The 26,955-nt window shown below is 50.0% G+C and overlaps 1 protein-coding gene across 1 annotated transcript in view; it reads left to right on the forward strand.

Annotated features, from left to right (window-relative positions):
• The window catches only part of LOC148443397 (unconventional myosin-VIIa-like), a gene marked incomplete at its 3' end in the record, with an annotated part of 418,660 nt that overhangs the window by 248,682 nt on the left and 143,023 nt on the right, over positions 1 to 26,955 (forward strand). The window contains exon 8 of the mRNA XM_088462885.1: positions 19,919 to 20,044. Within this exon, the coding sequence (XP_088319011.1) occupies positions 19,919 to 20,044 (126 nt within the window). The remainder of the gene's footprint in view (positions 1 to 19,918; positions 20,045 to 26,955) is intronic.

The raw sequence follows: 26,955 nt of genomic DNA on the forward strand, positions 1-26,955 counted from the left end.
GTACTGGGGCTCCAAAGCACAGTGCTGGATGTTTTTTGGGGGTGGGGCCACACCATTTTTTTTTTTAGTTTTTTTTTTTAAACACAGGCAGCCAGTCCAGGTTGTGCTTAAATGCAGGGGACAGAAAACATAGGGGTCCCCCGTATTTAAGCACAACCAGCACCAGGCTAGTCAGAACCAGCCCTGGTTGCCAAAATACGGGGGACAAATGATGTAGGATGTTCCCCGTAAGTTGTTCAACCAGCACTGGGCTCTGATCCGGTCCTGCTTCTGGAAATACAGGGGAAAAAATGGGTAGCGTCCAGCACCGGACTATTTCTAAAGGTGGCTGATGCCACAGCCCACAGCCAGGGGAGCTCTTTCACCAGGTCCCCCCAGCCACAGCATCAGGCCTGACTGCTAGTCAGTCCAGGCCGGGGATCCCTGAGGAGCTGGGGAACCCCCCCAATAAAGGGGTCCCCCTCCTCAGGGCACCCCAGGCTGATAGCCCGGGGCTATCCCCAGCACCCCTGGGCGGTGGGTGCCAGGTTGATTGTGTGATGTGGTGCATTTTAAAGAATATTTTCTTTTGCAGGTGAACTATGGGTCCCACCACGCCTCCCTGCATGCTGGTACTTGGAAAACCACAAGTACCAGCATGCTGGGCATTAGGGCCAATTGCCACCTGTAGTCCACCTGTAAAAAAACACAACACAATTTAATATTGTTTTATTTTACAGGTCTTCACCTGGGGGACGGCGGCCTTTAAGCTCTTTTACATGGCCGCCACCACCCCAGGGCTTAGGCCTCTTCGCCTGGCGGGCGCCAACCCACCAGAGCTTCAGCGACTTCGCCTGGCGGGCGCCAACCTGCCAGGGCTTCAGCGTCTTTGCCTGGTGGATGCCAACCAGCCAGGGCTTCGACATCTTCACCTAGTGGGCAGAGCCTGTGTCAGCTCTTTTTCATGGCTGCCTCTCACTAGGACTTACGGCATCTTCGCCTGGCGGACGCCAACCCGCCAGGGCTTCGGTGTCTTTGCCTGGCGGGCACCAACCCGCCAGGGCTTCGATGTCTTCACCTAGTATGTGGCAGCCTGTGTCAGCTCTTTTTCATGGCTGCCTCCCACTAGGACTTCCAGGGTCTTCGCCTAGTGGGCGGCAGCCTGTGTTAGCTATTTTTCTTGGCTGCCTCCCACTAGGACTTATGGCGTCTTCGCCTGGCGGGCGCCAACCCACCAGGGCTTCGAAGTCTTCACCTAGTGGGCTACAGCCTGTGTCAGCTTTTTCATGGTTGCAGCCCACTAGGACTTATGGCGTCTTTGCCTGGCGGGCACCAACTCTCCAGGGCTTCGGCGTCTTCGTCTGGCATGCGCCAACCCGCCAGGGCTTCGGCGTCTTCACCTGTGGGGTGGCTGCCACCTCCCCAGGGCTTCTGTGGTCCTCTTTAGGTGCCGCCGCCTCCAATGATGTCACAAGTCATGATTGGCTCGTGGGGGCCATTTTTGAAATGGGCGCCGCTGCTGTTTTCGGCAGAATGGCTGGTGGGGACTGGATCCTCTCGAATCCAGGCCTGCCGCCAACCCACCGACGACACCCGCGACCTGCCGCTGATGTCCCCACCGCCACTGATGTCCACACCGCCGCATCTGTGTCCCCGTCGCTGCGACCATTGCTCGCTATCACTTGCAAACAACGGCTATCTTACTGCACCCAAGTGAAGCCATTATGACTACACCGGCTGGAAGCTCCTACTGCGGCTGTGCAACAAGTTGAAAAGTCCTATCTTTATAATGGCGCATTCTTGAGGTAATAGTTTAAAAACACTAACTTTCTAATTTACCTGAAACCCAAAAGCACGTACCCTGGCACAATAGCTACCTAATAAAACAGACCCCAAGTCTAAATTCGCCACCTACACTGAGTTTTGCCTTCCCAAAAAAAACCCATAGGCTACACCAGAAAAGTGGTCCTAACTGAGAATGTCAGAAAAATGTGACCGTTGGAGATTTATATTACTGCCATGTCCTCATTATTTATGTTTATGCCCTGAAATTTGGCACCCAGTGACAATTTTACTCGGCCATCGGAATACTCTATGGAGAAATTTGTTTTTTTAGCTGTAGCATTAATATAAGACTGTGCCCTTATAAAATATATAAATATATAGTGGAGGTCATCCTGTTATATATATTTTGTGACCGGATAACCTCAACTCGACACCTACTCACAGATTGGGTTTTATCCCCACAGGATCTTGGGGTATCAGGGATTTCCACTTACTGTCAGTAACTGCCTGTTACTGACTCCGCCCAATGCGCCATGGACATGTAACAGTGCTCCTGGCACCTGGAACCGCTTCTGTGTATGTATCGACTAGCTGCAGCCGAACCTCTTGATTGGTGTCGGCTGATTCCTCCTGATCCCTTTCAATGGACCAGGCTCTGCATGGTAGCTGGCAGAGGGCTTGAGCTTAGAGACGTTTGGCTCAATCCAGAACAGCCAAAGGATGGAATAGCGTTTTGCGCAATTTTGTTGGTCACAGGATTCAGATGCAGTCATAGGCAAAGATGTTTATTGCTCAATAGTCTTGAAAAAGGGGGTACAGCATACAGACCTCTTACAGCAGTAAGATGTTCAAAAGATACACACATACAGGGCTCACATGCCCTCTTTGTGTATAATTCTTACACACAATATCACAGGGGGGTAAATCCGCCCTGTGTTCCTCTCAACCAATCATGCTTCCTCACAAAATATATTTACCAACATCTTAGATTTCAAAGGAGTCACCCAATTCCTTCTAATCTACCACCTAAAAGCATTGCTTCCTAAAGACACTGATTTAGCATCCAGTATAACTGTCTCCTGACATGTAGATATCGGATCGGTAGATTTACCGACAGCGACAGCCCGACAGCGGTGGAAATCCTGATCGTCCATTAACCTAATTCCCCCCCCCTAACCCTCCCTTACGGGTGCCTAACCCTAACCTCCCCCCCCCCAAGTGCCTAACCCCAACCCCGCTCTAAGTGCCTAAACCTAAACCCCCCTTCCCCGCAGCCTAAACCTAAGTCTAACGGAGGGGGGGGGTCCAAACCCGAACCCCCCCGGGGGTACCTATCCCCCCCTTCCCCTAGCCTAACCCTAACCTCCCCCCCAAGTGCCTAACCCCAACCCCGCTCTAAGTGCCTAGACCAAACCCCGCCTTCCCCGCAGCCTAAACCTAAGTCTCCCGGAGGGGGGGGGGTCCAAACCCGAACCCACCCCTGGGGTACCTATCCCGCCCTTCCCCTAGCCTAACCCTAACCTCCCGGGGGGGGGTGCCTAACCCTAACTCTCCCCCCCCGTGGCTGTCCGCGCTCGGCGCCCGAGTAACCTTTGATTGGTAACTGGGTGTCGGACTCCCGGCGTATGTCTAATGACAGGCATCGCGATTTTGACGCCTGTCGTTAGACACTTGCTGGGATTAGACAGTCGGGAAGCCGGCGGTTGGGGATTCCATCCGTCGGCTTCCCGACTGCTTCCCGTAGATATAGCATTTCACAGAACATGGTAAATGCCAAATACAAGTATCAATCAGTTTGCCATTCCCAGCCATAACACCTTCAAGTTTTAGAAAGTACAAAAAATAGGAGATTCTGAAAAACAGCAGCTGTCTTCCTTCGTACCATACCTGCCGGGACATGTTACACCAAGGCACTAATGGACAATTCTTACTTTGCATTTCAAAGAAAATTCATGTCCACAATAATCACTTCCTTCCTATGTGACAATGTCTAAACAGCAATTTGTCTACCTTTTAAAACAAAATACCTTATACCTTCCTCATAAGTGCATAGTCTGTACAATCACACACGTCGTAGACTATTACATATACTCTGCTTTATACACCAATGCATTGCAGATCAGCTGCAGTGCGTTATGGCAATATATATATATTATGCAGAAAACCATGTGCAGTGTTTGTGCTTTTAGACTGTGTCCACGCTGGGACTTTAACTCTTTCAGTGCTGGTGATACTGGGCCCTGCTCTACCTGCCCCCAGCACTCTGCAGTACAGTAAGTGCCTCTGCTAGCCCTGCTGTCTGGAACTGCTGGGGCTCTACTTATTACCTGGCCACATTGTTGGGGGTCCGGGTTATCGATACCCCTTTATCTATATACCCTAAATGTCGCTGCTTAGCGCTACAAGTTGTATAAGAAATAATTGCTTTCCAGACTTATATTTTGGTTCCAAAGCACAAAAGTTCTTATTGTAATAAAATAAAGTTACACGCTTAGATCTAGCACAATTAGCGCAAAAGACAATTATATACAAAAGGTACAAGCCGATACATACGCGTGTGCACTGGTCCCAGTATACAGTCGTCTCTCCAGAAGCCTGTGATCATCCAAGAAGAATGGCTGTATACTATAACCAGTGCCCAGGCTATATACCTTACAGAGCAAAGAAACTAGTTATCAGGTTTCCATTGGGTCTTGCTCCTGGACATTCTGGTACGATGCAGGTCATTGGACAGTTCATACAGCGTCACTAGGGGTATGTCCCAGTTCCTCAGATGTTTCTTTGTGTTGTTTTCCCGCCGAAGAACTGGTTTAAACTAATAAAAAACACTTCATACAGCTTCACATTCTAACCACTATTTTCATATAGTTCATATCTTGCGAACACATAATGCGATTTCCTCGCAGGAAGAACCGGAAATCTGCAAATAAACAGTGATTTAGAATGGTACCAAACATGATATGTCTACTAGCTTATGTACCTTAAATATCGTATACATTACATTTCACAACATAAGTATTCCCTAATAAAATCTCTAATATTACTTTTAATGCGGAGGAACCTTCTTATAAGTTATTGTATGTGTAAGTGTGAGACTATTGCGTAAAGTCGCTAGTATGCGTGGTGCGTTTGTGCTTTGATAAGCAGCGCAACTGTGCGCTGTGCATCTTATATATTTTGTATGTTTTATTTAATGTGCGTATGGGGTATGATAGGACTTTCAACAATATGCGGTAGCAACGCAGACGCACGATGCTAATAATCGCATATAGCATCGTACACAATGGTTTCATGCTGATGACGCAAGATGGCGTCATTAAGGGCGACACAAAATGGCGTCGCCCGATATTAATTTAAGATTTGGTCTCAGCCAATCATCCGGCTTCGACAGGGGAGCTTGCTTTCTGTCCCCCAGCATGCAGCCACACTCTACCCACACCCACGGAAACAGTCCAGGCCATGGTAAAACACGTTAAAAATACATTTAACACTTGGCATCCAGTGCCTGATACACATTAACAATGGGCGCCTAGTACCTGTATATTTCAAATATGGTGCTACAGCACAGAAGTTAACTTTTTTTTAGTGCCGCAGTGGATATTTTACCCACGTGTGGCTGGTCTCCGGCCACAAATATATATATTTATCCTTTATATGTGCCACAAGTACATAAACAAATGAGTGAACAAGAAACCAGTGACTTACAGTACAGTACAATGCAGGACAAGGACCAGGTTTATACACATTTCTGCAATAGTGATTATAACACTCAAAATAAGCAGCAGGGAGTCAGCAACCAAGTGCTACGTGCCCTGGTGGGGGGTAAGAAGTAGATGAAAGTAAAGTAAGGAGAAGCACAAGAGGGGAGAAGCCCTGCTCGTGAGAGCTTACATTCTAAAGGGGAGGGGCAGACAAACAGGCATGTATATATTGCTCTCCTATCACCCTGTGTGTGTATGTATATATTAGTGGTGAGCGGGTTCGGATTTCTGAAATCCCCCCCCCGATCCAAGTCTGATCCGAGTCAGGCTCGACTTTTCCCGCCTGACTCGGATCTGAAATCGAGGCAAAACGTCATCATCCCGCCTTCCGAGTCTCGCGGGTTTTGGATCCTATATAAGGTACCTGCGTCGGCGCCATTTTCTCACTCGGCTGTGGACAGTGAAGAGGGAGGGTGGGAGTTAGGGCTGGCTGGGCTGTGTAGTGTAGTGTAGTGCAGAGTAGTGTTGTGCTGTGCTGCTGTTGTCCACTACTTCAAAGTCCATAGGGGCTGGCTGTGTTGTGCTGTGCTGTTGTTGTCCACCACTTCAAAGTCCATAGGGGCTGGCTGTGTTGTGCTGTGCTGCTGTTGTCCATAGGGGCTGTGTCCACTACTTCAAAGTCCATAGGGGCTGGCTGGACTGTGTTGTTCAGTCAGTTCTCCATAGGGGCTGTGTCCACTCCAAAGTCCTGTGCAGTGTCCCAGTCCTAAAGGGGTGCTGTAGTGTTGTCCAGGGGGTGCTCTGTCCATCAGGGGTGCTCCCCCCAAGTGCTAAAAAAATAATATTTTTTGTGTGTTTGTGAATTGTGTGCGCAGTAGCCACACATGCATCAACAAAGTAGTGCCAAGCGTGCGCCTGTGTCATAAGTAAAGGGCCGGCTGGCTTGACCGTTAAAGGGTGCTGTAACCCCCAAAGTACACTCCAGTCCAAACCAAAAAAAAAAATATTTTCTGTGTTTGTGAATTGTGTGCGCAGTAGCCGCACGTGCATCAACAAAGTAGTGCCAAGTGTGCGCCTGTGTCATAAGTAAAGGGCCGGCTGGCTTGACCGTTAAAGGGTGCTTTAACCCCCAAAGTACACTCCAAACCAAAAAAATATATATTTTCTGTGTTTGTGACTTGTGTGCACTGTGGCTGCACGTGCATCAACAAAGGAGCAGCGCCAAGCGTGCACCTGTGTCCCATAAGTAAAGAGCCGGCTGGCTCATTTCTTAAAGGGTGGTGTAACCCACAAAGTGCACTACTCTCCAGCAAAAATACAAAAATATTTTCTGTGTTTGTGTGCGCTTTAGCCGCACGTATATATCAATATAACATAAATGGAGGACCAAACTTTCTCCGATAAAAATAAAATAGGGAAAGATCAAGAACCACTTCCTCCTAGTGCTATTGCTGCTGCTGGGAGTTGTTCATCATCCCAGAGAGGAAGTAGGAACATCACTACTTTTACTAAACAATTGACCCTCCAACAGTCCCTAGCGATGAGGATGAAGTACAACAGCAGTCATCCTGAAGCAAAACGTATAACTGAGGCCTTGACTGCTATGTTGGTGTTAGACGTGCGTCCGGTATCCGCCATTAGTGCAGTGGGATTTAGACAATTGATGGAGGTAGTGTGTCCCCGGTTCCAAATCCCGTCTAGATTCCACCTGCATCCTCAAAGCAGCAGCGACAAGCGTGCGTCTGTCTGTTAAAGGCTGGTTGACACCCTCAAAGTGTGCTACACAAACAATAAAAAAATTCTTCTTCTTTTTTCTGTCTTAGTGAATTGTGTGGGCTGTAGCCGCACTTGCATCCTCAAAGCAGCAGCGGCAAGCGTGCGTCTGTCTGTTAAAGGATTACATCGGTGACAGCATCCAAGTAGGCATGTCAGACAGTCCGTACCTGTACTGGCAGGAAAAAGAAGCAATTTGGAGGTCCCTGTACAAACTGGCTCTATTTTACCTGAGTTGCCCCCCCTCCAGTGTGTACTCCGAAAGAGTGTTTAGTGCAGCCGGGAACCTTGTCAGCGAAAGGCGTAGGAGGTTGCTTCCACAAAATGTGGAGAAGATGATGTTCATAAAATGAATTATCAACTCTTCCAGGGAGACCAGCCTCCAGAACGTACAGAGGGACCTGTGGTTCCAGCGGGGACGAATTAATACTCTGTGAGGATGAAGATGTACACACTGAAGAGGGTGAGGAATCGGTGGATGAGGAGGATGAGGATGACATCTTGCCTCCATAGAGCCAGTTTGTGCAGGGACAGATTAATTGCCAGCTTGTTTTGTGGGGCCCCAAACGAACCAATCATTTCAGCCACAGTTGTGTGGCAGACCCTGGCGCTGAAATGATTGGTTTGTTAAAGTGTGCATGTCCTGTTTATACAACATAAGGGTGGGTGGGAGGGCCCAAGGACAATTCCATCTTGCACCTCTTTTTTTTTCTTTGCATTATGTACAGTTTGGGGCCTAGTTTTTCAAACTGCCATCCTGTCTGCCACTGCAGTGTCACTCCTAGATGGGTCACGTGTTTGTGCCGCCCACTCGTGTCGCTTAGCATAGTCATCCAGCTACCTCGGTGCAATCTTTTGGACATAAAAACACTATTGTGAGGTGTGAGGTATTCAGAATAGACTGGAAATGAGTGGAAATGAAGGTTATTGAGGTTAATAATAGCATAGGAGCAGAAAAACCTACAAATTCTGTGATTTTAGCTGTTTTTATGCTTTTTTTTTCAAAAAAATACAGATCCAAAACACAAAACCCAGAACCCAAAACACGGAAGGGTGGTTTTGGCAAAACCAATCCAGATCCAGATCACCACTACTGGGGGCACCCGGGCACTTATACTGGGAAGATTACTCTGGGGGCACTACTACTGGGGAAGGCACTACTAAGGGGGCACCCTGGCACTACTACTGGGGACATTACTCTGGGGGCACATCTACTGGGGGAGGCACCACTACTGGGGGCACCTGGGCACTATTACTGAGGACATTACTCTGGGGGCACTTCTACTGTGGGAGGCACCACAACTGGGGGCACCCAGGCACTACTACACGGGACATTACTCTGGGGGCACTTCTACTGGGGGAGACACTTCTATTGGGGGCACACGGCACTACTACTGGGGACATTACAAGGGGGACATTACTGGGGAGACACCTCTACTGGGGGCACACGGGCACTACTACTGTGGACATTACAAAGGGGACATTTCTACTGGGGGAGACAACTCAACTGAGGGCACCCAGGCACTACTACTGGGGACATTACTCTGGGGGCACTTCTACTGGGGAGACACCACTACTGGGGGCACCTGGGCACTACTACTGGGGACATTACTCGGGGCACTACTACTGGGGGAGACACTACTACTGGGGGCACCCAGGCACTACTACTGGGGGCATTACTATGGGGGCACTACTACTGGGGGAGACACAACTACTGGGGGCACCTGGGCACTACTACTGGGGACATTACTCTGGGGGCACTACTACTGGTGGAGACACTACTACTGGGGGCACCCAGGCACTACTACTGGGGACATTACTCTTGGGGCACTTCTACTGGGGGAGGCACCACTACTGGGGGCACATGGCACTACTACTGGGGACATTACAAGGGGGACATTACTGGGGAGATACCTCTACTGGGGTCACACAGGCACTACTACTGGGGACATTACAAGGGGGACATTTCTACTGGGGGAGACAACTCTACTGGGTGCACCCAGGCACTACTACTGGGGACATTACTCTGGGGGCACTTCTACTGGGGGAGGCACCACTACTGGGGGCACACGGGCACTACTACTGGGGACATTACAAGGGGGACACTTCTACTGGGGGAGGCACCACTACTGGGGGCACACGGGCACTACTACTGGGGACATTACAAGGGGGACACTTCTACTGGGGGAGGCACCACTACTGGGGACACCTGGGCACTACTACTGGGGACATTATTCGGGGCACTACTACTGGGGACACCCAGGCACTACTACTGGGGACATTACTCTTGGGGCACTACTACTGGAGGAGACACTACTACTGGGGGCACCCAGGCACTACTACTGGGGACATTACTCTGGGGGCACTTCTACTGGGGGAGGCACCACTACTGGGGGCACACGGGCACTACTACTGGGGACATTACAAGGGGGACACTTCTACTGGGGGAGGCACCACTACTGGGGGCACCTGGGGACATTACTCTAGGGGACATGACTACAGGGGGCACTGCTAATGGGGCATGGCATAAGGGGCACCACTCCTGGGGTTACTACTACTGTGGTCACTACATAAGGGGTATAAATACAGGGGACACTGCATAAGGGGCACAAATACAGGGGACACTGCATATGGGGAAAACTACAGGGGGCACTGCATAATGGGCACTTATGCCTGCGAGCCAGTAGTTGGGGGGAAGCTTAAGACCTGTCAGGCTGGAATGCTAAGGGAGGGGGCTGGAATGCTAAGGGAGGGGGCTGAAATGGCAAGGGAGGGGGCTGGAATGAAGTGTATATTATGTGAATCTTGTTTTTTCAATATTTTATGTGGTTATGGATTTATTTATTAATAATATATTTGAGGTGGATGTGGTTTTAGTTTATGTGGCTCTGGCTTTTCCAATATATTTTATGTGGAAGTGGTAGGTTGCAGTGTAATCCTGAAGTGGTTTGTTGCAGTGTATTTTATGTGGATATGGCTTTCATTTTCAATGTGCTGGGCTCGCCCCCAACGTGACTAAAAATGGATGTGATACAAGGTCATACTCCTGCAAATGTTACACCAAAGGCATGCACACACAAACACGGCGTGGGCTTGTGACAGCTAGGCCACACCCCATTTTTTGAGCGCACACCTGAGGTGCACGCATGCTGTCAGTCTTTAATTTAATTACATATGTTTTTCAGTGATGTGCCTCTGACAGGTCAGCCACCCCTGGGCTCAGTAGTCACAGCGGCTGACATTCTGAGGTCTTCGAGACCATGTTCCCTTACTGTGATACCACACCCCCTCACAATGAGGCCACACCCACTCCACAATATTACTGCTTATTGGGGGGGAAGCACATTTTGACTGCTCGCACTGGGAGCCTCAGACCCTAGAAACTGCCCTGACTATAAGGACAGGAGAGCCTCACACCCAGATGTGGCCCTCACACCCAGGCACACAGCGGGCCGGATATATCAGGGCAGAAGACCCCCCTCCCCTCCCCCTGTAGTGGAGAGGACCAGTCCTCTGGGTCAAGTGTAATCATGCTTGTTACAACTTCACTGACAGCCGCGGCCACACTCCACCATACAAGCACATTGCGCACAGTTAGCCCCACTTCCAGGACTTATAGCAGCCCTAGTGGCCCCACAGGTTGTGGCCCACCGTGAAATATTATGGCCAATCCGCCCTGGCACTCCCTGGTGCCCTCCTGGAAATACAAATATCAATTCAGTAATGGGGAGACTGCAGCACACACGGGTTCTTTCATGCAAGAATTCAAACAACAACCAGTGTTTGTGTCCAATGATTCTTGATGAAAGTTCAGATGGACTGAAACCTGAAGCCTGTTCTGAGCTCTGGGGAGACAGAGACAAAGTTCTCCATCTCACCAAAAATATACGGCAGGTAGGAGGATGGGGGGCGTTCTAGGCACCCACAACTATACCCATTCCACCCGATAACCTAACTTTACCTATTGATGACCTGATCCTTCTCTTGTTGCAGCCACACAGCACCGACCCCTGTGTACAGAAAGCGCTTTCATGCAGCCTATTGGTGCAACACATGGGACCTGGGAATGAATAATGCCCTCTATCACTTTGTGCAGCCATACGCAGCTGCCCTCCTTTCCCCTTTCAGTCTGTTTGAAATAAAATTTAAATTATTCTAACAATAACAAAAAATTCAGAAACCCGGATTTCCAGGAGCAAGCGGCCTTGTGTTTTTTGGCAGTCACAATGTTTTGTACGGCTTTAATGTAGCCAAATTATCTGTTGTAAAGGTTTACATACAGGGGCTAATTTAGGGGCTCAAGTACAATACTCATTCTCCAGGTAGGGAAGCTATTTCTATAAGACTATACTCAGATGGTGACCTGGGGGAAAAACACAGGTTATTTCTTTTAGACTGTATTTCCTTTATACTTTCTCACAATTATTTTCTTTTTCTTGATATCTATTATCTTCAGGTGATGGGAACGGCCATGGGAACCAGGTTTGCGCCCAGTTATGCCAACCTCTATATGGGGGACCTTGAAGAAACCCATATTTGGAGGGGTGACTTGGCGGCGAACCTGGTTTTCTATGGCCGTTATATAGATGATTTATTTTTTATTTGGGGTGGGGATCTATCTTCTGCTTCTTCTTTTGTCAACTTTCTTAACACCAATTATTATAATCTTCATTTTACTTATACCCATAACAAGAGCTGGATTAATTTTCTGGATATAACTCTCGAATCAATAAACAATACAATTATTATATCTAATTTTATGAAGCCAGTCAATACAAATGCTTATTTACATTATGATAGCGCACATTACGCGCCTTGGAAATATAACATACCAAAAGGCCAGTTTATGCGCCTACGTCGAAATTGTACAAGTATAGAGATGTTCTCTAAACAAGCTTCTGACATGATTCACACCTTTAAGAAACGGGGTTATCCTGAGACTTTGTTAGATAAATCTGATCAAGAGGTACTTCGGATGAATAGACAGAAATTTTTGAAACCTAAAGACCTATAGAATCATACTATTGAGAAAGATCACAATAAGGATTTATCATTTGTATGTAAATATAATGGCTTCCGAGAAATTATAGATATTGTAACAAAAAATTACAGGTTATTAAAACAAGATAACATCTTGAGGGAAATTTTACCATTGGATCTTAAAATTACTTATAGGAGAAATCATTAAAAACTATCCTTGCACCAAGTCATTTGATAAATATTAAGAATAGAAGTGGAACTAGAGAGGGAAATTTGAACACCAATTGGTTATCCACAAGACCGACTGGATCCTATAGATGTGGGAAACCTAGATGTATCAAGTGTTCCCATATGGCGAGGCGTACCACTGAAATAGATATACCAATATACAAAGATAAATATATATTTGACACTTTCATGAATTGTGACTCTAAATTTATCATCTATTTATTGAACTGTGATTTCAACATTTTTTATGTGGGATGTACCACCAGACCATTAAGAACGAGATTTATGGAACACCGTAGAAATATAATTAATAAAAGTGTACAACACAGTGTTCCACGCCATTTCAATGACAAACCTAATAGTGATCCATCTTGTCTTAGAATTGTAGGATTAGAAACTTTACCAACAACAGCAAGAGGGGGGGCAATAGATTTAACAAATTGTGTAGCAGAGAAGTCTTTTGGATGTTCAGATTTAATTCCCTATATCCCGATGGTCTTACCGAAGCAATTGAACTCAACTCTGTTATTAATTGAAGGGTTTTGATATATCGCATCAGTTTTCAGCAATAGGGTTTCATATACTCTCTTATGCCTCTCCCCTTTTTTTTTTTTATTTAATTTACCATTGGTACAATTAATAGTTTTTTTATTTTGTGTCATTTATTATATATTTAAATTTATTTAGGATTTGGGATTCAATGTATATACCAAGACTTCTTCATTATCTAGTGTTAATGTTGACACTAATATTAATATCATATTATAAAATATAATTGCATCTGCTTCCTTTCCCTTATGTGGGCATTTTTTCTCTAAGGATTTATATGTATGTTGTATTAAGTAGTTTTTATTATTGAAGTGTATGTTTGAGTGTCCGATCATGTGAGCAGTTTTGTCACATGACCGGTCCCTTTACTATTGCCAATAGCACCCTGTAGATTCCCTGGCAATATCCCACTTTATATCCCACCCAGTCATGTGACAGGGTCATATGATCGGTGGGGAGACTACTGGAATATGTAGTTCATTGTGCCTAATTTGGCGATTGGTCACGCGGTCGGAGGACGGCTCAATGGACAGCAGATTGCACTGTACATGTTGTGGTGACTGATTCACCCATGGCCGCAATGTGTGGAGAGGACACACCTCTATGTGTGTCACTCTCCTTGGGCGGCGGACCTGTCCCATCCGTTCATGTGACAATGTCAGATGATCGGATGGGAGCCTGCTGGGTACTGTAGTTTACAGTGCTGACCTTGGCTATTGGCCCATTGTGGCCATATGAACCAATGAAAAACATCTCATGTGACGCAACCCGGAACTACCAGTCAATACAGATTCTCATTTAGAATCGGGAGATCGCGGAATCATTGGTATGGACCTAGATAAGTGTATGGGTCATGCTATTGGTATACTGACACACAATGATTCTTAATAATACTCCTTTTCCACCAAAATTCCGGGTCTAACCCGGAGTTGGAAAAGAGTTCCTATCCGGATCAGACCCGGAATTTAGCCGGCACCGACTCTGAATATTCCCGAGTCAGTGCCGCTCACTCCGGAGTCGGGTCTGCATAGACCCGGCTTTCCCGGTGTGAAAGTGGACGCTTGGAGATGACGTCATCTCCAAGCGCCACTGAAGCCGGACCAATCAGCCGGCTTGCAGCGCACTCCATCACCTGGAGTGCGCTGTTCTCTCAGCAGGGTTTCACGGGCTACGCCCGTGTTAAACCCTGCTATTTACCTGGGTTGGATTGCTAGGTCACTCGACCCGGCGATCCAGTCCCCTCCCCTTTTACACCAGGGAGCTGCCCGTGTTAACCCTGCAATAACCCGGGTTTTAGCTCCGGTGTAAAAGGGGTATCAGTTAGAACCATGAGAATTGTGGGTGCTATTTCCTAACCAGTGGAAGTACGGCAGTGGTCATGTGACAATAGGAGATCACATGATCACACTGCCGTCTAATATGAAAGTTAGTGGAATTATTTGCTTATATCTTTTTGGAGATAAGTGTTATTGCCTATATTTAGCCTGTTTTAAAATATATAGGATTGACATTTTTTCTTTTATTTCATTTATTAACTGGTGTTGTCAATTAACTAATTATCTTAGGGTATTTAACTACCCCAATAACATTAACTGACATACATGCTCCTGAGGAAGCTGGGTGCCCCCTTACTCAGTGAAACGCATTGAGGTGATTGCTCTGAGAACCCTGTGAATATTGGATCATATCTTTGGACCCCCACAAATCCCTTCATGATTGAAGTGCAGTGTCCGATACACAATACAGGGGGATTATATACAGCCTTGGAATGCTAAAGACTGTGTGAAACCAATTGTACCCACTATTCTATGCCTGCTTGAAATCTCATAAGCTTTGGATATAGTGGAAGGAGTCCTAGGTCCCATTTACAGTGAATCTACCGCACAGGATCAGAGACTTTATATCGTGTATGATATTGTCTGTATATCGTGTATGATATTGTCTGTATATCGTGTATGATATTGTCTGTGTATCGTGTATGCTATTGTCTGTATATCGTGTATGATATTGTCTGTGTATCGTGTATGCTATTGTCTGTATATCGTGTATGATATTGTCTGTATATCGTGTATGCTATTGTCTGTATATCGTGTATGCTATTGTCTGTATATCGTGTATGATATTGTCTGTATATCGTGTATGCTATTGTCTGTATATCGTGTATGCTATTGTCTGGATATCGTGTATGATATTGTCTGGATATCGTGTATGATATTGTCTGGATATCATGTATGATATTGTCTGGATATTGTGTATGATATTGTCTGGCATTCAGACTATAATATTGATGGACATTCATTTATCGTATGTGACCCACTGCTGATTTTATTTGGCTTTTTATGATTAAATGGTTTATTATTCTGCATTATAGAATAACCGTCCTCCTCTATTAGCGCTGGTTTTTGTGTGTTTTACAGTGTTTGATGTATAGGGTGTGACGACCCCTATTCCAGCTACTCTTGTGTCAGCGTGTCCCGATATAATACAATACTATTTCATGCCTGCTCAATCCCCGCTGTATTCTGGTTATTCTCCGCCCCCCTAGCTCTCTATTTTTTTCTGCCTTTTGGGGGCTAAGAACACCTTATTTTGGGCTCCTGGACTGCACACGTGCCCGCTCGTGAGACTCCCCCTGATGCATCATGGTGATGTGGTCTTTGTTCTGTGCCCAAATTACTAAATAAGTGGGAAATCCAGAAATCCGGCACTGTTAAAGTTTTTTTAAAAAATGATATATATATATATATATACACTGTGTATGTGTGTATATGTGTGTATATATATATATATATGTGTGTATATATATATATATATATATATATATATGTGTGTGTGTGTGTATAATATATATATGTGTGTATATATATATATGTGTGTATATATATATATATGTGTGTATAATATATATATGTGTGTATATATATATATATGTGTGTGTATATATATATGTGTGTATAATATATATATGTGTGTATATATATATATGTGTGTATATATATATATATATATATATATATATATGTGTGTGTGTGTGTATAATAAATATATATATATATATATATATATATATATATATATATAGTATCCACAAGCAAGAGGCGGCACTCAGAGGCTTGAAATCAGTGTAACGGGTGTTTATTGTGTGATCGATGTTTCGTCATTTAGCACAACCTTTTATTTATACTTGTTTAGAAGTAGTAATGTAGCAGCAACCGCCTAGTAGCTTTAGCAATTGCATATCCCAATTACTGTATTACATATTAGCACGTTAGCTGAACATCCTCTTATCTGCACTGAGCGTTTCTCTCCACACCTACCTCCAACACACACGCCTCTCCCCCCTGGGTCTCTCAAACCCTTCCTCTCTCTCCCTGTTTCCCCTCCTCTGCTTCCACCTTCCCCCCCTCTCTCTCTCACCTCTAACACCCTCACTCTGGTCTTCACCCTCCCTCTCTCTCTGTCTCCCCTACCTCTGCTTCCAACCTCCCTCTCCTCTCTCTCTCTCTCCTTACCTCTGTCTAACCCCTTCCCTCCGCTTCCACCCTCTCTCTCCCTCCTCTCTCCCCTTCTTTCTAACCCACTCTCTCTGTCCCTCGCCCTGCCTCCCTCTCTCTCTCCGCCTCCCTTCCTTCCTCTCTCCCTACCTCCACTCCCTCTTCTTCCACCATCTCTCTCTCTCCTTCTGTCTAACCCCCTCCCTCTGTGCCTCTCCCTGCCTCCCTCCCTCTCTCTCCCTAACACCCCTCCCTCTTCTTCCACCCTCTCTCTCCTTCCCCACCCCTCTCTCTCCTTCTGTCTAACCCCCTCTCTCTGTCCCTCTCCCTGCCTCCCTCCCTCAGTCTCTCTCCCTACCTCTCCTCCCTCTTCTTCCACCCTCTCTCTTCTTTCCGTCCTCTCACTCCTTCTGTCTAACCCCCTCTCTGTCACTCTCCCTGCCTCCCCCCCTCTCTCTCTCCTTCCCCCCTCTCTCTCCTTCTGTCTAACCTACTCCCTCTGTCCCTCTCCCTGCCTCCCTTCCTCTCTCTCCCTACCTCCCCTCCCTCTTCTTCCACCCTCTCTCTCTCCTTCCCCACCCCTCTCTCTCCTTCTGTCTAACCCCCTCTGTCACTCTCCCTGCCTCCCTCTCTCTCCCTACCTCCCCTCCCTCTCCTTCCACCCTCTCTCTCTCTCCTTTCGATCTTCTATCTCCTTCTGTCTAACCCCCTCTCTGTCACTCTCCCTGCCTCCCTCCCTCTCTCTCTCTCCTCCCCTCTCTCTCTCCTTCCCCCCCCTCTCTCTCTCATTCTGTCTAACTCCCTCCCTCTGTCCCTCTCCCTGCCTCCCTTCCTCACTCTCCCTACCTCCCCTCCCTCTTCTTCCACCCTCTCTCTCTCCTCTCTCCCCTTCTGTCTAACCCACTCTCTGTCCCTCTCCCTGCCTCCCTCTCTCTCTCTCTGCCTCCCTCCCTTCCTCTCTCTCCCTACCTCCCCTCTTCTTCCACCCTCTCTCCTTTCTGTCCTCTCTCTCCTTCTGTGTAACCCCCTCTGTCTCTCTCCCTGTCTCTCTCTCTCTCTTTCTTTACCTCTGTCTAACCCCTTCCCTTCGCTTCCGCCCTCTCTCTCCCTCCTCTCTCCCCTTCTGTCTAACCCACTCTCTCTGTCCCTCTCCCTGCCTCCTTCCCCCTGCCTCCCTCCCTTCCTCTCTGTCCCTACTTCCCCTCCCTCGTCTTCCACCCTCTCTCTCTCCTTTCCGTCCTCTCTCTCCTTCTGTATAACCCCCTCCCTGTCACTCTCCCTCCCTCCCTCTCTCTCTCCTCCCCCCCCTCTCTCCTTCTGTCTAATCCCCTCCCTCTGTCCCTCTCCCTGCCTCCCTCCCTCTCTCCTTACCCCCCTCTCCTTCTGTCTAACCCCCTCCCTCTGTCCTTCTCCCTACCTCCCCTCCCTCTTCTTCCACCCTCTCTTTCCTTCCCCCCCTTTCTCTCCTTCTGTCTAACCCCCTCTGTCACTCTCCTTGCCTCCCTCCCTCTCTCTCCCTACCTCCCCTCCTTCTTCTTCCACTCTTTCTCTCTCTCTCTCTCTCTCTCTCTCTCTCCTTCCCCCCTCTCTCTCTTCTTCCCCCTCTCTCTCTCCTTCCCCCCTCTCTCTCTTCTTCCCCCCCTCTCTCTCCTTCTGTCTAACCCCCTCCCTCTGTCCCTCTCCCTGCCTCCCTCCCTCACTCTCTCTCCCTACCTCTCCTCCCTCTTCTTCCACCCTCTCTCTCCTTCCCCCCCTCTCCTACTGTCTAAACCCTCTGTCACTCTCCCTGCCTCCCTTCCTCTCTCTCCCTACCTCCCCTCCCTCTTCTTCCGCCCTCTCTCTCTCCTTCCCCCTCTCTCTCCTACTGTCTAACCCCCTCTGTCTCTCTCCCTGCCTCCCTCTCTCTCTCCTTCCCCCTCTCCTTCTCCTTCCACCCCTCTCTCTCCTTCTGTCTAACCCCCTCCCTCTGTCCCTCTCCTTGCCTCCCTTCCTCTCTCTCCCTACCTCCCCTCCCTCTTCTTCCACCCTCTCTCCTTCCCCCCTCTCTCCTTCTGTTTAACCCCCTCTGTCACTCTCCCTGCCTCCCTCCCTCTCTCTCCCTACCTCCCCTCCCTCTTCTTCCACCCACTCTCTCCTTCCACCCCTCTCTCTCTTCTTCCCCCCCCTCTCTCTCCTTCTGTCTAACCCCCTCCCTCTGTCCCTCTCCCTGCCTCCCTTCCTTTCTCTCTCTACCTCCCCTACCTCTTCTTCCACCCTCTCTCTCTGACCTCTCTCCCCTTCTGTCTAAACCACTCTCTCTGTCCCTCTCCCTGCCTCCCTCCCTCTCTGCCTCCCTCCCTTCCTCTCTCAACCTACCTCCCCTCCCTCTTCTTCCACCCTCTCTCCTTTCTGTCCTCTCTCTCCTTCTGTCTAACTCCCTCTCTGTCTCTCTCCCTGTCTCTATCTCTCTCTCTCTTTTCTTACCTCTGTCTAACCCCTTCCCTTCGCTTCCACCCTCTCTCTCCCTCCTCTCTCCCCTTCTGTCTAACCCACTCTCTCTGTCCCTCTCCCTGCCTCCTTCTCTCTCTGCCTCCCTCCCTTCCTCTCTCTCCCTACCTCCCCTCCCTCTTTTCCACCCTCTCTCTCTCTCTCCTTGCCCTCCTCTCTCTCCTTCTGTCTAACCACTCCCTGTCTCTCTCCCTGCCTCTCTCTCTCTCTCTCTCTCTCATCCCTTACCTCTGTCTAACCCCTTCCCTTTGCTTCCAATTTCTCTCCCTCCTCTCTCCCCTTCTGTCTAACCCACTCTCTGTTCCTCTCCCTGCCTCCTTCTCTCTGCCTCCCTCCGTTCCTCTCTCTCCCTACCTCCCCTCCCTCATCTTCCACCCTCTCTCTCTCTCCATTCTGTCCTCTTTCCTTCTGTCTAACCCCCTCTCTGTCACTCTCCCTGCTACCCTCCCTCTCTCTCTCCTTCCCCCTCTCTCTCCTTCTGTCTAACCCCCTCCCTCTGTCCCTCTCTCCCTGCCTCCCTCCCTCAGTCTCTTTCCCTACCTCCCCTCCCTCTTCTTCCACCCTCTCTCCTTCCCCCCCTCTCTTTCCTACTGTCTAACCCCCTCTGTCACTCTCCCTGCCTCCCTTCCTCTCTCTCCCTACCTCCCCTCCCTTTTCTTCCACACTCTCTCTCTCCTTCCCCACCCCTCTCTCTCCTTCTATCTAACCCCCTCCCTCCCTCCCTCTCCCTGCCTCCCTCCCTACAGTATGTCTCTCTCTTTCCCTCCCTATCCTCCCTTCCTCTCCCGCCCTTCTCCCTCTCTCTCTCTTCATTATATAAAAACCAGACTGTTGTAGAGGGAAAACCAGACTTTAATAAGCCTAGATATTAGCATTGGAAAGATGTGGTAGGTCCCCAGTGTAAGAAGTTGTTTAATCTTATGTTTTCCATCTATTTCACAGGAGGAGCTGGACCTGAAGATTGTCCTTTCAGGCGTCCTGTCTCTGGGGAACATTACGTTTGAAGCACAGGAAGCCGGGGGTGTTACAGTGCATTGCTCGGCATTGGGGTGGCTGAAAGCTGCTGCGGTGAGATATCTTATCGTTTTCTGTATAATAAATAACTGTATGTGGAGGGGCTGATTGGGTACGCGATCCTGGCACTTATAATGCCGGTGGTCAAAATCAGGGCAGTGTAATTCTTATGGTGGAAATCCCGACGTATGCAGGTAAGTATTCTAACCCTTCCCCTAACCCTAACTCACTTTTCCTTCAGCCTAATCCTCCCCTCCCACAACCTGACCCTAATCGCCCCCCCTGCAGCCTGACCTTAACCCTCCCCTCCCACAGCCTAACCCTAATCACCCCCACTGCAGCCTGACCTTAACCCTCCCCTCCCACAGCCTAACCCTAATCACCCCCCTGCAGCCTCACCTTAAACCTCCCCTGCCACATCCTGACCCTAATCGCCCCCCCCTGCAGCCTAACCCTAATCCTCCCCTGCCACAGACTGACCCTAATCCTCCCCTCCCACAGCCTGACCCTAATCCTCCCCTCCCACAGCCTGGCCCTAATCGCCCCCCCCCTGCAGCCTGACCCTAATCCTCCCCTGCCACAGACTGACCCTAATCCTCCCCTGCCACAGACTGACCCTAATCCTCCCCTGCCACAGACTGACCCTAATCCTCCCCTCCCACAGCCTGACCCTAATCCTCCCCTCCCACAGCCTGGCCCTAATCGCCCCCCCCCTGCAGCCTGGCCCTAATCCTCCCCTCCCACAGCCTGACCCTAATCCTCCCCTCCCACAGCCTGACCCTAATCGCCCCCCCCTGCAGCCTGACCCTAATCCTCCCCTCACACAGCCTAACCCTAATCCTCGCCCCCCTGCAGCCTGGCCTGACCCTAATCCTCTCGTCCCACAGCCTAACCGTAATCGCCCCCCCCCCCCTGCAGCCTGACCTTAAACCTCCCCTCCCACAGCCTTACCTTAATCGCCCCCCACCCTGCAGCCTGACCCTAATCCTCCGCTCCCACAGCCTGACCCTAATCACCCCCCCCTGCAGCCCGACCCTAATTGCCCCCCCCGCAGCCTGACCCTAATCGCTCCCCTCCCACAGCCTGACCCTAATTGCTCCCCTCCCACAGCCTGACCCTAATCCTCCCCTCCCACAGCCTAACCCTAATCCTCCCCTCCCTCAGCCTGACACTAATCCTCCCCTCCCACAGCCTAACCCTAATCCTCCCTCTCCCACAGCCTGACCCTAATCCTCCCCCCCTGCAGCCTGACCCTAATCCTCCCCCCCTGCAGCCTGACCCTAATCCTCTCCTCCCACAGCCTGACCCTAATCCTCTCCTCCCACAGCCTGACCCTAATCCTCCCCTCCCACAGCCTGACCCTAATCCTCCCCTCCCACAGCCTGACCCTAATCCTCCCCTCCCACAGCCTGACCCTAATCCTCCCCTCCCACAGCCTGACCCTAATCCTCCCCTCCCTGCAGCCTGACCCTAATCCTCCCCTCCCTGCAGCCTGACCCTAATCCTCCCCTCCCTGCAGCCTGACCCTAATCCTCCCCTCCCTGCAGCCTGACCCTAATCCTCCCCTCCCTGCAGCCTGACCCTAATCCTCCCCTCCCTGCAGCCTAACCGTAATCGCCCCCCCACAGCCTGAGCCTAATCCTCCCCTCCCACAGCCTGACCCTAATTCTCCCCTCCCACAGCCTGACCCTAATTCTCCCCTCCCACAGCCTGACCCTAATTCTCCCCTCCCCCCTGCAGCCTGACCCTAATCCTCCCCTCCCACAGCCTGACCCTAATCCTCCCCTCCCACAACCTGACCCTAATCCTCCCCTCCCACACCCTGACCCTAATCCTCCCCTCCCACAACCTGACCCTTATCCTCCCCTCCCACAACTTTACCCTAATCCTCCCCTCCCACAACCTTACCCTAATCCTCCCCTCCCACAACCTGACCCTAATCCTCCCCTCCCACAACCTGACCCTAATCCTCCCCTCCCTGCAGCCTGACCCTAATCCTCCCCTCCCTGCAGCCTGACCCTAATCCTCCCCTCCCTGCAGCCTAACCGTAATCGCCCCCCCACAACCTGACCCTAATCCTCCCCTCCCACACCCTGACCCTAATCCTCCCCTCCCACAACCTGACCCTTATCCTCCCCTCCCACAACTTTACCCTAATCCTCCCCTCCCACAACCTTACCCTAATCCTCCCCTCCCACAACCTGACCCTAATCCTCCCCTCCCACAACCTGACCCTAATCCTCCCCTCCCACACCCTGACCCTAATCCTCCCCTCCCACAGCCTGACCCTAATCCTCCCCTCCCACAGCCTGACCCTAATTCTCCCCTCCCCCCTGCCGCCTGACCCTAATCCTCCCCTCCCACAGCCTGATCCTAATCCTCCCCTCCCCCCTACAGCCTGACCCTAATCCTCGCCCCCCCCTCTTGCAGCCTGACCCTAATCGCCCCCCTCCCTGCAGCCTGACCCTAATCCTACCCTCCCACAGCCTGACCCTAATCCTTCCCTCCCCCCTGCAGCCTGACCCTAATCCTCCCCTCCCCCCTGCAGCCTAACCCTAACCCTCCCCTCCCACAGCCTGACCCTAATCCTCCCCTCCCACAGCCTAACCCTAACCCTCCCCTCACAACCTGACCCTAATCCTCCCCTCCCACACCCTGACCCTAACCCTGCCCTCCCACAACCTGACCCTAATCCTCCCCTCCCCCCTGCAGCCTGACCCTAACCCTCCCCTCACAACCTGACCCTAATCCTCCCCTCCCACAACCTGACCCTAATCCTCCCCTCCCACAACCTGACCCTAATCCTCCCCTCCCACAGCCTGACCCTAATCCTCCCCTCCCACAGCCTGACCCTAATCCTCCCCTCCCACAGCCTGACCCTAATCCTCCCCTCCCACAGCCTGACCCTAATCCTCCCCTCCCACAGCCTGACCCTAATCCTCCCCTCCCACAGCCTGACCCTAATCCTCGCCCCCGTCTTGCAGCCTGACCCTAATCGCGCCCCTCTTGCAGCCTGACCCTAATCGCCCCCCTCTTGCAGCCTGACCCTAATCGCCCCCCTCTTGCAGCCTGACCCTATCGTGATTGCAGCCATCGGAGTTCCAGCACTGGGATTCTGGCTGCCGGCATTGTTTGCGCCAGAATGCTGACTACATCCCGGAGCGATCATATAAGACCAGAGGGTTCTGTTATAAAACTGAGGTAGGGAAAACTATAGATAAACTATATGTGTTAGAAAGATTCAGTTATTATTAAACAAAAAAGTACTGCCCTGTAATACCTATGTAATAATACCGCTGTAATACCTATGTAATAATACCGCTGTAATACCTATGTAATAATACCGCTGTAATACCTATGTAATAATACCGCTGTAATACCTATGTAATAATACCGCTGTAATACCTATGTAATAATACTGCTGTAATACCTATGTAATAATACCGCTGTAATACCTATGTAATAATACCGCTGTAATACCTATGTAATAATACCGCTGTAATACCTATGTAATAATACCGCTGTAATACCTATGTAATAATACCGCTGTAATACCTGTCTGGAATAAAAACATGGGATCGTCCCAAGGCAGAAGAATAAGCCTAAGGACTGGGGAGTGGTGTAGTGGTGAGAAAGTAAAAGAGCTAACAAAGTTCCCCACTGCAGCCTCTCCCACTCTGAGGCCTTTTCATCATTAACCCTTCCCAGACTACCAGGTTGTCAGGCACTAGCCTCATGGGGGTAATCAGGCCTTAGGCCTGTGGCACAGATAGGTGGGCATTAGGCCTGTGCACCTGTAAGTGATCCTAAGCTATAGGTCCAGGTCACATAAATTGGGTGGGAAGAAGCAGTTTTTCAACTTGGTCTTGGTGCCAAAGCCCCTAGAAATGAATTCATGCCTTTGGTCTGTGCTTTAAGTCTTCATGTTGACGTGCACAGTGTCAACTTGTAACATGTCGACACTGCCATAATGTCAACAGTTTCACACTGTTGATGTCTAATCCTAACGTGGACATAACATTCTGTTTTTGAGATGATGAATTCTGACCTTGTGAAGATTTACCGGCCAGGGGTCTCTGTAATTGCAAGTTAGTGTATCTTGCTATTTCTACTTCAGGGTCCATAGGGTATCCACAGGATACCTTGGGGTATAGGCGATGGCGGCAGACATCCAGGCACCACAGAGTTAAATTTTTTAGCCTCCCAGGATGCACTGGGGTCCCTCTCCTATACCCCGCCCCCGAGCCTCAGGCCACTCAGCTTTCGTTGGTGCCTGGCCGGACCAGTCGCACCGTACAGAGGGGGGTCTTTTCAAGGCCCCTGAAGATTTCTTCGCAGCTGTGGCTGCACAACTAGAGTGCTCCAGCATAGGACAGTCAGTATTGACGTCCATGCTGTCACTCCTTCACCCCGCCGGTACCAGAACGCCGGTACCGATCCGGGGATGCTGGTTGGTAGCTGGCAGTGACCCCGGCTACCTGGACTGTGGCCGGATGCACAGGGGACAAGGTAAGTCCCACCGCGGGACCCCGCCGGTAACACATTCCTTTTTGGTCCCCAGGCAGGGGGCTCCCTGGGGACCGGCTGCGCATGGGGCCAGGTACTGATCCTGAGCCTTCCACTAGACCACCACGGACAGCGGGCCGCAGCATGTGCGGTACAGCGCGGCGTCCCAGGGGTTAATAGCAGGCCAGGGGAGAACGCCTTCCCTGTCTCACAGCCGGCGTCTCCCCCGCTGCACAGTGCCATTCCACAGCGGTCTGAGCGGGCTGTGTCAGCGCTCCTCCCCTGGGCCCGCCTCCTCTCTGCTCCTCGTGGCCATTTTCTCACTACATGTGCTGGGAATGACAAACGCTGCTGGAAGCTGTTACAGGTGCCATTGCGGTCCGGGTCCCCCGCATACCTCTCCTTCAATTAAGGTCAGTGTATGCAGCACTGTTTCCTACCAGGCTCTGGTCTGTGTAGTTGATCGCAGTGCTTGTAATGCAGGATGTTATCTGTGCATTGTATGTGACTTGAATGCTAGCGCTGTTTGCCTGTACTTTCATTTCTGACTGTCAGCCTTTTCCTATCCCTGTTCTTCTGCTACAGCCCTTGCGGTGCGGTGTCGCAGGGTGTTTATTACCTCACAGTAATCGTGGCTTTTCTGTGTGGGAGGTCACATACGCTCCGTTCACAATCCTCATGTCTGAAAGTGAACGAGGATATCCTCTTCCAGCTATAATGTACTGATATCATGTGCAGTTAGCGGAGGGATATGTAGACGCTGAGGGTTTATGGAGGGCATGTTGTATTATATATCACGCCCCATTTCTGTCACTGTGCCTGCACAAAAAGGGGACCGCCCTCGGCTGGCTAAGATGCTTACAGCCCTTGTGGGCAACGCCCCCTGCGTTTTCCCCATAGGGGTTATCGCAGCGAGGGGTGGTCTCATCACATGCAGGGGTCCCTGGGCAGTTGATGGTACCCCAGTATATCCTGTTTTTCGCCCCCCCGGTCTCGCATGAGCCTGTGTGGGTGAATTTATTGTCCAAATGGTATAGCACCTGAAGGACGTTTTGCAGGGGGAGTCACCATTTCGGCCTTCTAAACGGCCTTTCGGGTCTCAGACGGGTAAAGACATGACGTCTGATGACGGTGACATTATTGACTTTTTCAGACACGAGCCCCTTAGTGCAAAGGAGGCGTAGTCTGGGTCTAAAGTCTATATACCTGGCCTTATACGGGCAGTCCGTGCGGCTTTGGTTATTACATATCCCCCGTGGCTAAATCCAACTATGCCTTCTTTAAGGATAAGGGTGTTGCCACTGTAATTCCTCTATCTGGTCAGGTGGATCATTTAGAGGAGGCGTGGAAAATCCGAGTAAGCGGTTCCAGCCTCAAAAACGGTTGACCTTTTGCATACCCCTTTGCGGATAATTATTTTTCCGAATGGGAGTTACCGTTACGGGTAGATTCTCATGTTATACGCCTAGTGAGGAGTGTTACGTGGCCCATGCCCTCCAGGTCCTCCTTGAAGGAGGTTACACATTGCAAGGTGCAAATATATCTAAAAGCCAATTATTCCCTTGCTGGAGGGGCTTCCAGGCCGGCTATGACCGTGTGCTGGGGGGCCAGAGCCATGGAGCGCTGGGTAGGTAACTGGATCTCTGCACACTGACTCTCCAGCAGAGCCGGTGGATAGTGGCAAATTCTCGGAGACTTAGCCACGTTCATAATGAGACAGTCTTACATATAGCCTACTCCTTTCCAGAATCTCCTCGGCAGCAGTAGCGGCTCGGCAGCAGTAGCGGCTCGCCGCTCCCTGTGGTTGCGCTCTTGGAAAGCGGACGCAGATTCCATTTGGAATGCTTTGCCTTTTACGGGACAGGTCCTGCTTGGCCCTCAGCTGTACACAATTGTGGCCCCACAGGCAGCAGCTACGTCTGCCTGTCTGCCATCGGCTACTGTCCCATCGGGGTCTGGGATTTTTGTCTTTTCGGCCCTGTGAGGCCAGGGTAAGTCTAAAATATAGCTTTCCAAGACAGTCAGTAGCCAGGAAATCTGCTCAGCCATAAGAACAGGCTTGGATTACAAGACGTCCTACTCCCAAGTTGGACTATAAGCCTTCAGCCTCACAGGACGGGCCTCCTCTCGGGGGACCCCAGAGTTGGAGGCCGGCTTCTCCAGTTCGCCCAGTGCTGGTGGCTGACCTCCACAGACACTGGGGTAAGAGAAGTATTTTCTTGAATGTATGTCCTCTCCTCCCGGTAAAAGCCTCTCAGACGGTTTTTCATTACAGGTCTTCTGTCAATTCAAGACAAGGCTCTGTAATTTTTGAGGGTGTTACACTCTATGCTACAGGCAGGAGTTATACCTGGACATCCTCAACCTCGAATCCTTCAACAAATTCTTAAGGGTTCCTTGGTTCAGGAGGGGGACCCTGCATTCCATCATTCAATGGAGCCTGGGAATTTTGTGGTGTT

Source organism: Taudactylus pleione, unplaced genomic scaffold (assembly GCF_031769625.1).
Source record: "Taudactylus pleione unplaced genomic scaffold, aTauple2 ptg001283l, whole genome shotgun sequence".
NCBI lineage: Eukaryota > Metazoa > Chordata > Amphibia > Anura > Myobatrachidae > Taudactylus > Taudactylus pleione.